This window comes from Narcine bancroftii, chromosome 10 (assembly GCF_036971445.1).
Source record: "Narcine bancroftii isolate sNarBan1 chromosome 10, sNarBan1.hap1, whole genome shotgun sequence".
NCBI lineage: Eukaryota > Metazoa > Chordata > Chondrichthyes > Torpediniformes > Narcinidae > Narcine > Narcine bancroftii.
Window position 1 is genome coordinate 35,169,654 of NC_091478.1, and position 13,692 is coordinate 35,183,345.

Sequence of the window (13,692 nt, forward strand, 5' to 3'; positions counted from 1 at the left end):
TGAATTCTAATATTATACATCGATTTGGAAAAAGCACAAAAATAAAATGCAGTGTGCAGTGTTCCATCTGCTGTAAATCAGTTTTAAAAAAAGACAGTTTAAAGATTTGGTGTTGGAAATATAGACCGTCTTTGAGGGAAAGAAGTAAGAATAATTTCCTGTTATGGGCCTTTTTCAGCTGCAGTCCAGTTGCACGTTAAAAACCATGGTCTAAAAATATAAAATTCTGAGGGTAAAACTGCGCAGAAGTGAAATAAGAAGCATTTCCTGAATAACATTTTCTGGAAATTGTGGAAGTGCTGGGAACCAATTGCTGCAGAAATCTGGAGGAGGTTGCAGGAGGAGATGGATGGGAGACTAGGAGAGAAAAATGCTGAGGTGAGAGGGGGAGGGTGGTAGATCTCTGAATGGAGAGGGAAGGGGTGGGTGAGGAAAGGAAACAAAGGGATAGGGCAAGATAGGTTTAACAAAAGCTGGAGATGTCATTTAATGCCGTCTGGTGGGAGAGTGCCCGGATGGAATATTAGATTTCCATTCAGAAGGCCACCCCTCTCCCTATCACGTCTCAGCTATCTACTTTTCTACCCTTCCACCCATATCCACTTGCCAGTTAGCCTGTACTTCTCCCCTGCCCCATCCTCCCTTCACTCCTCTCCTCCTCCGATCTTTTTATTCAGGAACCTTCCTGCTTTTTGATCAGAATCAGAATTTATTGTCACGAAATTCAGTGTTTTGCAGTTGCATCACAGTGAATCATTTATATACACCACCTTACAACAGTAATTTTTTTAAAAATAGTGCGCAAAAAAATAAGGCAGTGTCTTTGGTTCACTGATTATTCAGGAATCTGATGGCAGTGGGGAAGAGGCTGTCCTTGAGCCACTTTAGGCTCTTGTACCTTTTCCCCTATGGTAGCAGAGTGAAGAGGGCATGGCCTGGGTGGTGGAGGATAGAGGCTGCTTTTTTAAGACACAGCCTCATGTAGGTGTCCTCGATGGAGTGAAGTCTGGTGCCTGTGATGTTGCAGACTGAGTTAACCACCCTCTGGAGTTTATACTTGTCCAGAGATTTGGTACAAATACTTGTCCAGTGATGCAACCAGCCAGAATGCTATCCGCGCTACATCTGTAGACATTACTAGAGTCTTCGGTGACATACTGAATCTCCTCAAACACCTTACAAAGGGAAAAGGGAAGGGAGGGAGAATGTTGTAGGTGGATGAAATTATGGAGGATAACGAGTTGGATGATAGGTAAGGACTTGTTGAGTCTGGGGGTAGAGGGGGCTAAGGCAGATGAGCAGGAAATGGAGAAGATATGGGTGAAGAGTGAGTTGATGGTGATGGAAGGGAAGCCACGTTTGTGGATGAAGGTGGACATTTCAGGTAATCTGAGATGGAGAAATGGAGAGAATCCTTGAAGGGGACTTGGTGTGAGGATGTGTAGTCAAGGTAGTTGTGGAAGTTGGTGGATTTGTAAAATATATCAGTGAAAGCTTCTCTCCTGAGATGGAGACAGAGAGATCAAGAAAGGGGAGAGTGTTGATGGAGATGGATCGGGTGAGTTTGAGATTGGGGTGGAAGTTGGCTGTGAAGTGAATGAAGTCATGGGTGCATAAAGTAGACTGATGTAGACGTCAATATAGTGGAAGAAGAGTTGAGGGGCTTTGCCTGTGTAGGCATGAGGCATGGATTGTTCCACAAAGCCCACAAACAGACAGGTATAAATGGAACCCCTTTATTTTGAAGGAAGTGAGGTGAGTCAAAGGAGAAATTATTAAGAGTGAGAACAAGTTCTGCCAGGTGGGGGATGGTGGTGGTGGAGGGGGACTGGTTGGGGCTCTTGTAAAGAAAGAAACAAAATGCTTTGAGTCCTTCTGTGGTGGGGGTAGGGGTGTATAGGAATTGGACATCAATAGTAAAAATAAGGCGGTCCAGTTCAAGGAATCTAAAGTCACTGAAGAGATGGAGGCATGTGAGGTATCGTAGATGTAGGTGGGGAGCGATTGGACCAGGGGAGAAAAGATAGAACCATACTAGTTCGGTGAGCCAAGAGCAAGCAGAAAGAATGGGTTTTCCCTGATGATTGGGTTCATGTATCTTGACTAAAAGTTAGAACTGGGCAATGAGGGGATGGGAAACAATGAGATTGGAGGCCGTGGGAGGAAGATGACCAGAAGTGATGAGGTTGGAGATGATGTTGGAAACGGTGGAGTGATGAGCTGTGGTGGGGTCATGTGAAAGGGGTAAATAGGAAGAAAAGTCTGAGAGCTGTGCCTGACCTTGGCAAGGTAGAAGTCAGTGCGCTAGATCACAACAGCACGACCGTTGCTGGTGGGTTTGATAGTGAGGTTGGGATTGTTGCGGAGAGAGTGGAGGGCAGAGTGTTCAGAGAAGGTGAGATTAAATAAGAGAAGGGGGTGGTGAAGTTGAAGACTTGGCAGTAATTGGAAATAAAAAGATCTAAAACAAGCAGCTGATCTGGACAAGGTGACCTGGGATGTCCAATTCTTTGCTTTGGACATTGGCACAATATTTCAATATAGTGGCATAGACAGGACAAATAAAGAAAAAGTGTCTTTGTCCCAAACATTATGGAGGACATTGTAATTTTGGGAGCATGAGAGTGGGACGCAGAATTGAAATGGTTGGCCACTGGGAGATTTTTTAAAATTACAATCTTCACTCGATGTAACTGAAAATATTGCAATCACATACATTCTGTTTGCAGTTGTCCAGAGATTTTTAAAAAAATCTCTTAACTAAAATGGCACAATTGCATTATTTACTTATTGGCAATCTACAGCAAGATTTTTTTTCTTATCTCGCCAGTACACAAATCTGAAGTGAGAAATGTAGAGTTCTCAGGCTGCCTTGTAAAAGAATAACGTGTAACGTAGTTGGTTGCAATTCTTTCTCATCAGAGCTGTGAGCATCAATAATTCTATCCCAAGGCTCCTTCTCGCATCACAAATGACCCTGACGAGAAACGGTGATGGACCATTTCTCACCATGGATGCTGTCTGACCAACTCAGTCCCTCCAGCTTCTCATTTATTTTTCTTTTTACAATAGTCTGGCCTGCTCATTTAAAATGTAGTCCGTCACTTTTCTTCCAATTTAACTGCGCTGGTTGCTGCTTCGTTAACTCAGTTTCTCTCGACACTATTTAAATTCCTGAGACATCAATTGCTGTTCAACGACTGTACAAAGCACCCTAACACCATCCACCGCCATCCTTTCCTTAGCCTGTCTGTGCCTGGCCTTCCACCATGGACATATCGCCAGCAGACTAATCGGAGCTAATCCTCTCGATTGGCCTCTTACTCTCTGTACCCATAAAAAAGTACCAAGGTCCATTGCCTGCATCCATAGACCTAAACTGGGCTACGTGGTCAGCGCATGACCCCAGTAAGATGGGTTTGAATCCCATTGCGACCTGCACCTTCTTCCCGGTTTCCTCACACCCTCCCAAAACGTAAGGGGCTGGTAGTTTCATTGGATATAATTAGGTGGTACAGTTTCAGTAACTGCCTTAAATTTAAGATTCTCACCTTGTGTTCTTACCTCGAGGGCAGCGGATCTCCACCTTCCCCCCCCCCCCCCACTCACATACCCCTTTAAGTATTCCCTGGGCCATAGGTGCTCTGTGATTAGTAAGGGATTGCTTAAGGTGGGAAAGAAAAAGGTTGAAAACCACTGTTTTAATCAGAGCCCAATTGACTCGTTATGTGCACCCCAAAGGAAATGGGCCAAGGACAATTTTTCACGATGCAAACATTCAATTGGGTCGAGGGCAGTGATCTCATCCTTCCCTTCCCACTCAAGTACCACCTTTACTAATCACAGCACCGAATATTTAAGGTGGTCTGTGAGTGGCAAGGGATGGAGACCCACCTGAGCCTGACCCCCCAGTTCCTGGCCACTGCTGGACCGATGTGCCCGCGGATGCACATTCAGCGATTCTGGGCGCCGAGGGGCGATGTCGGGTGCTTTGGGGGGCAGGGATGTATCGGCTGGACACTCCGTGTAACGTGTTCGGAGTTCACGAGTGTCTGTGACGTGTCCGGCCAGGAGTGAGTGGCCGTCGCGGCGCGTGTTGGAAATCCCGGGCAACGCTTTGCTCGGCCGGGAAGAGCTGCTCCAAAAGCCGCTCGCCGACACCGACCATGGCCCGGATTCTCATCGTCGGGGCCGGGCTGACGGGCAGCCTGTGTGCGACCCTCCTGCGAAGAGAGATGAAGGACAAGCCGCACGTTGTGGTGTGGGAGAAAGCGAGAGGCGCAGGTGAGTGCGGAGGGCGACCAGGTGACCGGCGGCCCATTGCTACATGGAGGGGCGGAGCCTTCTCCCCGCGGCCGCCTCGAGAGAGGACTTTCACACTGCAGCTGCTCCATCCCGGCGCCAGGGGGCGTCTGGGCACTGCCAAGCAGAGGGCGAGGGCCTCTCACTGCAGGGACTTCAGGTTTAAACCTTCACCTGGTCCCATTTTAATTAAATTCCATTTTGCTGAAAAAGAGAGAAAACCAAAATGTACATTCAGAGGAATAAAACTCACTCTGGCAAGATTTTACACCATTGCACTGCCTCACCACCTGTAACATCTAATATTGCATCTGGGTACCCTCCAACTGGATGGTGTTGTAAGAAGTGCCGTTGGAGTTGGCAAAGTAGGCTCGAGACAAAAGTTGAGAACAAAGAACATTTATTTACATTTACAACGTTGCAAGGTTGGGTACTCTCCCCCTACCTCGGGAAAGTACACCGAGAGCGGGAAGCTTCTTTGTTTTTATACATTTTTCAATTCACCTCCCCTTACATTTTTCTTACATTTATTCTTCTTGGATTGGTTTGGCACTTTTCCCTATTCGCCTGACTCTTGACTGACTCCGACTTTCTCCTATCCTGTACTCACGCCTCCTTTCCCCACCCCCTATTAAACAAGCCCTTTGTGTGTATGTGCATATTTCTATATCTCCTTAAATTCCTCTGTTATCTTGTCTACTTTTTCATGCGCCTTTTTACACAAAGGACATTTTAGCTATTTCCTTGCTTTTTCTACCTTCTATAACTGTTTCTAAAATCCTACAGTATCACTCCCCCTCTCTCCTTTTTTTCCTCCCCCTGTTTGTTGGTGTGCTCTCTTATGTTATCCACCTGTTGCCTCCTGCCTGTGCTCCTCCCCCAGCCTCTTTCTCGACTGTTTTATTCAGACACCTCCCTACATTTTGCTTATGACGACAGGAAGGTCTCAAAATGTTGATTAGGTCTCTTTATCTTTGCGATATAAAGTACGCCGTTTGACCCCCCTGAGTTTTCCCAGTATTTTTAATGCACTTTCAAAGAGTGGATTTGAACTTAAATAGTCTGAAGGGCTGTGTTGTTTAGCTCTTCAAAGTAATTTATTATGAAGTTCCTTTTAGTATGAAGTGTGTATGTATTTAAAAAAAATAATCTGCATTGATTGCAGTGTTTCACTAACTCAAAACACTATATTTGCAGTCATTGTTGGTATGAAATGTCCTTAGTGAGCAGGATTAAAAGGAAATCCCAAGACATTTCATATTTGCATTGAAAACAAATGGATGATGAGGGAGAGGATATACTGTTTGGAGTCAAAGTGGACAAGATACTACATTACTTTGTATCAGTGTTTACCAAGGGAAAGGACATTGAAGGTGATAGGGGGCATAATGTGGAGAATGTTTATATACAAGGGCATTTTGAGATCCAGAAAGCTGATGATGGGTCTTTTGAGGAACATTAATGTGGACAATTCTCTTGGGCCTGATGGGACATGTTGGAAGAGGCAAGTGAAGAGATTGCTGGAGACCCGACAAAGATCTTTGCATCCTCATTCGTGACAGGAGAGGGCCCAGCAGTCTGGAGAGTGGATAATATTGTACATTCCTTCAAGAAGAATAAAGGATAATCCAGGAAAATATAGGCTAGTAAACCTCACATCAATGGTAGGGAAAGGATATGTAGCAATATAGTTTGTGCACATTTTGAAAGCCGTAGTCAGACTGCAGATTGTCAACATGATTTTTGAGAGAGGCACCTCACATCTTACCAACTTGAGTTTTTTGATGATGTGATGATAATGGTTGATGGGGTTACAGCAGTTTATTTATTTATTAATTTATTTATTTTTCCTGGGTGATTTTGAAAGTTGGGTGGGGGCCCTAGTTGGTTGGGCGGGAGAGTTTAAAAAGAGAAGGACAGCTCACCTTGCTGTTCACTTGGTGAAGAGCCTTCAGCCAGGTGAGTCTGGTGACTACTGGTAATTGATTATTGTGGGAGGGATTAATTGGGTAATTAAGTAAATTGGCAGGATCCAATAAAAAGGAGGGTTCTCCCAAGGAGCAGCCCAGTGAAGGAATGGGACTTCAAGGCTTTGGCAGGCAGAGGATGAGGTAAGGTGTTTTTTAAGTTTATCTAAATTATTCTAATTTAAATTGAAGAGCAGGTGATGGAGGCAGTTAGGGCAGTTGAGTGCTCCAATTGCAGGGTGTGGGAGGTCAGGGACAGCACAGATGTTCCTGATGACTACACCTGCAAAGGTGCATCCAGTTGTAACTCATGGAAGATTGGGTTAGGGAACTGGAGTTGCAGCTGGATGAACTGTGGATCATACGGGAGGCAGAGGTGGTGATAGTTAGGAGTTGTGGGGTGGCAGTCATCCCTAGCAGTCAAGAGTCAGGAAAATGGGTGACTGTGAGGAAAGGGAAAGGACAGGTAGTGCAGAGTACCCCTGTGGATCTTCCCCTCAACAACAAGTATACTGCTTTTTTTTTTGGGGGGGGAAACGATCTACAGGGGGATAACTCATGGAGGTTGGGTCTCTGGCAGAGGAGCTGGACCCTTGGCTGAGAAAGGAAAGGGGGGGGGAGAAACAGTTGGGCTATTATAGTTGGGGACTCGTTGGTTAGGGGACCAGATGGGAGGTTTGCTGGATGAAATTGGGGATCCCAGTTGGTATGTTGCCTGCCAGGGTCAGGGATGTCTCTGATCGGGTCCACAGCATTCTGGAGGGGGAAGGTAAGCAGCCAGAAGTCGTGGTCCATGTGAGGACCAATGACGTAGTTAGAAGTGGGGATGACGTTTTGAAAAGGGATTGCATAGAGTTAGGGAAAAAGTTGAAAAGCAGAACCTCAAGGATGGCAATCTCTATTGGGATCTTTTCTGGGGCAAGTCAGACCTGTACCAAAGGGACGGACTGGATTTGAACTGGAGTGGGACCAATATCCTGGCAGGCAGGTTTTCTAGAGCTTTTGGGGAAGGTTTAAACTAGTTTGGTGGGGGGTGGGAATTGGAATGAGAGTGCAGAGAGTAGGGAGAACACCTAGACTGGTGGGAATGGAATGAAGATACAAAAGAGGAAGGAGGGAGGAAGGTAAAGGTAGTTGGTAAGAAAAGGAGTATATGTTGAGGACAGTCTCTCAAGTGCATATATTTTAATGCAAGAAGCAGAGTAAATAAAGAGGATGAGATTAAGGCATGGATGGCCACATGGATATACGATATTGTGGCCATCAGTGAAACTTGGTTGCAGGAAGGGCATGTTTGGAAGTTAAATATTCCAGGATTCTGTTGTTTTATACATGATGGAAGAGGGGGGATAAAAGGTGGAGGAGTTGCATTGTTTATTAGAACATTACAGCAATGCTGTAACAGTTGTTTGGTGGGATTGTCTAGCGAGGTTATTTGGGTGGAATTGAGGAATGGCAGAGGCATGAATGCATTAATGGAAGTGTATTATAGATTACCAAATGGCCTGAGGGAATTAGAGGAGCACATTTGTATATGTGTAATAAACAAGGTGGTAGATGTGGGAGATTTCAACTTTCTGAACATTAACTGGGACACCCATACAGTAAGAGGGCTGGATGGGGTAGAGTTTGTTAAGTGTGTTCAGGAAAGCTTTCTGAATCAATACATAGATAAACTGACTCAAGAAGGTGCAGTATTGGATCTCCTATTAGGGAATGAGGTAGGTCAGGTGACAGAGGTTTGTGTTGGGGAACACTTTGGATCTCGTGATCACAATACTATTAGTTTTAGGCTAACTCCAAGAAAAGTGCAGAGAACAAAACAAAGGACTCTACATCACCTTTGTTGACCTCACCAAAGCCTTCGACACCGTGAGCAGGAAAGGGCTTTGGCAAATACTAGAGCGCATCGGATGTCCCCCAAAGTTCCTCAACATGATTATCCAACTGCACGAAAACCAACAAGGTCGGGTCAGATACAGCAATGAGCTCTCTGAACCCTTCTCCATTAACAATGGCGTGAAGCAAGGCTGTGTTCTCGCACCAACCCTCTTTTCAATCTTCTTCAGCATGATGCTGAACCAAGCCATGAAAGACCCCAACAATGAAGACGCTGTTTACATCCGGTACCGCACGGATGGCAGTCTCTTCAATCTGAGGCGCCTGCAAGCTCACACCAAGACACAAGAGAAACTTGTCCGTGAACTACTCTTTGCAGATGATGCCGCTTTAGTTGCCCATTCAGAGCCAGCTCTTCAGCGCTTGACGTCCTGCTTTGCGGAAACTGCCAAAATGTTTGGCCTGGAAGTCAGCCTGAAGAAAACTGAGGTCCTCCATCAGCCAGCTCCCCACCATGACTACCAGCCCCCCCACATCTCCATCGGGCACACAAAACTCAAAACGGTCAACCAGTTTACCTATCTCGGCTGCACCATTTCATCAGATGCAACGATCGACAATGAGATAGACAACAGACTCGCCAAGGCAAATAGCGCCTTTGGAAGACTACACAAAAGAGTCTGGAAAAACAACCAACTGAAAAACCTCACAAAGATAAGTGTATACAGAGCCGTTGTCATACCCACACTCCTGTTCGGCTCCGAATCATGGGTCCTCTACCGGCACCACCTACGGCTCCTAGAATGCTTCCACCAGCGTTGTCTCCGCTCCATCCTCAACATCCATTGGAGCGCTTTCATCCCTAACGTCGAAGTACTCGAGATGGCAGAGGTCGACAGCAACGAGTCCACGCTGCTGAAGATCCAGCTGCGCTGGGTGGGTCACGTCTCCAGAATGGAGGACCATCGCCTTCCCAAGATCGTGTTATATGGCGAGCTCTCCACTGGCCACCGTGACAGAGGTGCACCAAAGAAAAGGTACAAGGACTGCCTAAAGAAATCTCTTGGTGCCTGCCACATTGACCACCGCCAGTGGGCTGATAATGCCTCAAACCGTGCATCTTGGCGCCTCACAGTTTGGCGGGCAGCAACCTCCTTTGAAGAAGACCGCAGAGCCCACCTCACTGACAAAAGGCAAAGGAGGAAAAGCCCAACACCCAACCCCAACCAACCAATTTTCCCTTGCAACCGCTGCAATCGTGTCTGCCTGTCCCGCATCGGACTTGTCAGCCACAAACGAGCCTGCAGCTGACGTGGACTTTTTACCCCCTCCATAAATCTTCGTCCGCGAAGCCAAGCCAAAGAAAGAAGTAATGGAAAAGAATAGAGGTGAGCCAAAGGTTGAGATTCTTGATTGGAAGAAAGCAAATTTTGAGGGGATGAGAAAAAATTTGGAGGGTGTGGATTGGGATACTTTCAGGGAAGAATGTAGTGGATAAATGGAGGATATTCAAAGGAGAAGTTCTGAGAGAGCAGAGTTAGTTTTTACCCCTGTGAGGATTAAAGGAAAGGTTAGAAACTGTAAGGAGCCTTGGTTTTCAAAAGAGATTGGGAACTTGGTTTGGAGGAAGAGGGATGTGTACAACAGGTATAAACAGCAAGGAAGGGATGAACTGCTTGAGGAATACAAAGAGAGTATTAAAAAAAACCCAAAAAAACAAATAAATAAATAAATTGATAAATAGAAATAAATCTTAAGGAGGAAATTAGAACAGCTAACAGGAGATATGAAACTGCTTTGGCAGGAAAAGTAAAAATAAATCCAAAAGGTTTCTATAGGTACATTAAAAGTAAAAGAATACTGATGGATAAAATTGGACCCCTTGAAGGTGAGGGGGTGTGAGAAGCCAGAGGAGATGGGTGAAATTTTAAATGATTTTTTTTCTTCAGTATTCAATAAAGAAAATAATATTGAGCCAGATGAAGTGAGGAAATATAGTAGGGAGCTCCTGGATAATAAAAGAATTAATGAGGAGGTAGTGTTGGCTGTATTGAAAAAAATCAAGGTAGATAAATCTCCAGGTCCTGACAAAATATTCCCTAGGACCCTGGAGGAGGTTAGTGAACAAATAGTGGGGGCCTTGACCGAAACATTTAAAATGTCACTGGCTATGGGGGAAATGCTGGAGGGTGGCTCTTGTTGATCTGCTGTTCAAAAGAGGATCCAAAAGTAGCCCTGGTAATTATAGGCCTGTAAGTCTGATATCGGTGGTGGGTAAATTAATGGAAAGTGTTCTTAGAGATGGTATATACAACTATTTGGAAAGACTGGGATTGATTTGGAGTAGTCAGCATGGTTTTGTATGTGGTAGATCATGCCTAACAAATCTTGTAGAGTTTTTTGAGGAGGTTATTTAAAAGGTTGATATGGGGAAGGCAGGTGGATGTTGTTTATTTGGACTTGAGAAAGGCTTTTGACAAGGTTTCCCCATAAGAGGTTAGTAAGGAAGGTGGAAGCATTTGGTATTAATGAAGTAGTGAGATGGATTCAACAATGGTTGGATGGTAGATGCCAGAGTAGCGGTGGAAAATTGTTTGTCGAATTGGAGGCCGGTGTCGTGTGGAGTGCCTCAGGGATCAGTACTGGGTCCACTGCTGTTTGTCGTGTATGTTAACGATCTAGATGATAGGGTGGCAAATTGGATTAGTAAATTTGTAGATGATACAAGATTGGCAGTGTTGTGGAAGATTATCAAATCTTGCAGGGTGATATAGGACAGTTAGAAGAGTGGGCTGAAAGATGGCAGATGGAGTTTAATACTGATAAATGTGAGGTGCTACATTTTGGTAGGACTAATCAAAATAGGCCATACATATTAAATGGTAGATGCTTGAGGAGTGCAGTGAACAAAGGTATTTAGGAGTTATGGTACATAATTCTCTGAAAGTTGAATCATGTGGATAGGGTGGTGAAGAAGGCATTTAGTATGTGGGCTTTCATAAATCAGAGTGTAGAATACAGGAGTTGGGATGTTGAAATTATATAAGGCATTGGTGAGGCCAAATTTGGAATATTGTGTGCAGTTTTGATCACTGGATTACAGGAAAGATATAAACAGTATAGAGTGCAGAGGAGATTTACGAGAATGTTGCCGGTGTTTCAGGGTTTGAGTTACAGGGAAAGTTTGAGCAGGCTGAGACTTCATTCTCTGGAGCGTAGAAGGTTGAGGGGTGATTTGAAAGAGGTATTCAAAATTATAAGGGGGACGGATAGTCAATGTGTACAGGCTTTTTCCACTGAGAGTGGGGGAGATTTAAAAAAAGAGACATGGATTGAGAGTAAAAGGGGAAAAGTTTAAGGGAATCGCAATGGGAAATTTCTTCACGCAGTGGTGGTAGAAGTGAGATCGATGTTAATATTCAAGGATGGGTTGGATAGGTATATGGATGGGAGAAGTGTGTAGGGTTATGGGCCAAATGCAGGTCAGTGGGACTAGTTTGGCACAGACTAGTAGGGCCAAACTGGCCTGATTCTGTGCTGTAAATGGTTATATGTTGAATACATGGACATTAGTAAATGCATTTGATAAGGTCCCTCTTGTTGGGCTGATTCAGAACATGCAGACTCATGTGCTCCATAGTGATTTAATGTAAAATGGCTGGCAGAGGGTAGCAGTGGATGGTTTGTGATTATATATAAATTACATGGATAAAAATATAGGTAATGAGTGGCTTAATAAGTTTGCAAATGATACAAAGGTTGGTGGAGTTGTGACAGTGAAGTGGGTTACCAAAGGATACAATGGTTGCAGACGATGGCAGAGAAATGGCAGATGGAGTTGAATCTGAACAAGTATGAGGCATTGCACTTATTGTTAAATTTAAATTTAGACATACAGCATGGTAACAGGTCATTTCAGCCTAATTTACACCCAAATAATTTGCATCCCTGGTATGTTTCGAACATAGGAGTTTCCCCCCCCCCCCCCCCCCCCCCCCCCCCAGACATGGGGAGAACATATAAACTCCGAATAGACAGCACAGGATTCGTACCTTGATTGCGATCTTTGGCGCTGTAAAGGCGTCGTGCTAACTGTTATGCCAACTATGCTGCCCTGTTCAAATTCAAGGGGAATTTATATAGTTAATACTAGGGCTCTTAAAGCATTGATGTGCAGAGGGTTTTGGAACAAACACAGAAATCTGCAGATGCTGTGATTGTAGGGAAAAAAAACACAGTAAATGCGGGAGGAACTCAGCTGGTCTCACAGCTTACATGGGAGGTAAAGATATATTAGGATGTTTCGGGCTTGAGCCCTTCAGGTCCTTGGATCCTTGAAAGTGGTCACACAGAGAGGGTGATAAAGAAGGCATGTTATATGCCTTGCATCATTGGGACAACATTAAATATAAAAGTAAGGAAGCAGTGTTGAAGCTGTATTAAACTTTGGTTGGGCCTCACGGAATATTGGTTGCCACACTACAGAAAGGATGTGGATGCTTTGGAAAGGGTACAGAAGAGGTTTGTCAGGATGTTGGCTAATTTAGGGGGTATGAGGTATGGGGAGAAATGTTGATTACCCTTTACTTTGGCTGCTATGTGACCTGCTGAGTTTCTGCAGCACATTTGTGTATTGCACTTGACCTTGGCATCTGCAGATATTCTTGTTTAACTGCAGGGTGCTTGAGTGAAAAAGGAGCAAGGGAGCTGGGATCTGGTATGTTCGACATCTTGTGTATCAGACTCCAAAACATTAGGATTTTCCAATTGTCAGATAATGGATTATCAGAGTTTTAAGGTGCCTCTGGAAACACACAATCCCCCAGTGTGACATATTCAATCAAACTTAACTATTTAAGAAGAGAATCCAGACTGATTTTTCAAAAACCCTTTCTTTGTCTAACCATATTTGACTTTCAACCAGGTTGATTGTTTTTTGAATATCATACAGTTTAATTGATTTCTTTAAATATATTTCATCTTGTTGCACATCTTTTCAGAGATTGAATGAGAGCGTTAGTCAGACAGAAAATTACTTATCGTGCTCTAATTCTTCCATTGTTGTAATCACAGGATGTGCAAGAACTAATGGTCTCCAATTTACAGCATCTCAAAACAAACACTTTACTAAAGTGAATCATGGGGGAACTTGTAGAAATAATAGTCGTCACAATATGCAGAGGGATCAGGAATCTGAGGAAATATTTCAGGAAAAAAGGCGCAAACATAATTATGCTACATACGCCCACTGAATCTTGGAAGGAATTCCTGGCATAGTTTAATGTTGCTCTACGATGTTTACTGGGAAGGGATTTTCACAGAGACATTAGCAATTCCATTATCTTCTAAATAATACACACCTCATGTTTGTAAGTCAGTTGTACTGCAGAATAAATCACACCCACTGAGATGTGGAAGGCTATAGAGAAGTGTTTTTTTTTTTAACTGTTAAATGTAAAATAAAACGCTAAAGCAAGATTAATGGTGAACTTGTCGCGTCTGCTACAGCAGAGCTACTGAATAAAGAGACATCCAAACTGTGTGAGGGTGAATCAGTAAACTGATTTTATTGTTTGAATTCTCC

At 44.1% G+C, this 13,692-nt stretch overlaps 1 protein-coding gene across 2 annotated transcripts in view; it reads left to right on the forward strand.

Annotated features, from left to right (window-relative positions):
- The first annotated feature begins 322 nt into the window (after positions 1-322).
- rnls (renalase, FAD-dependent amine oxidase) overlaps positions 323-13,692 on the forward strand; it is a 157,212-nt gene continuing 143,842 nt past the window's right edge. Inside the window, exon 1 of one of the 2 annotated variants that reach the window (XM_069900638.1) lies at positions 323-378. Coding sequence is in view for 1 of the 2 variants with exons in the window: in XM_069900636.1 (XP_069756737.1) it covers positions 4,167-4,284 (118 nt within the window). In the remaining variant the exon portion in view is untranslated. Of the gene's footprint in view, positions 379-4,117; positions 4,285-13,692 lie in introns of those variants that run through there. The other variant, XM_069900636.1, reaches the window with a different exon arrangement.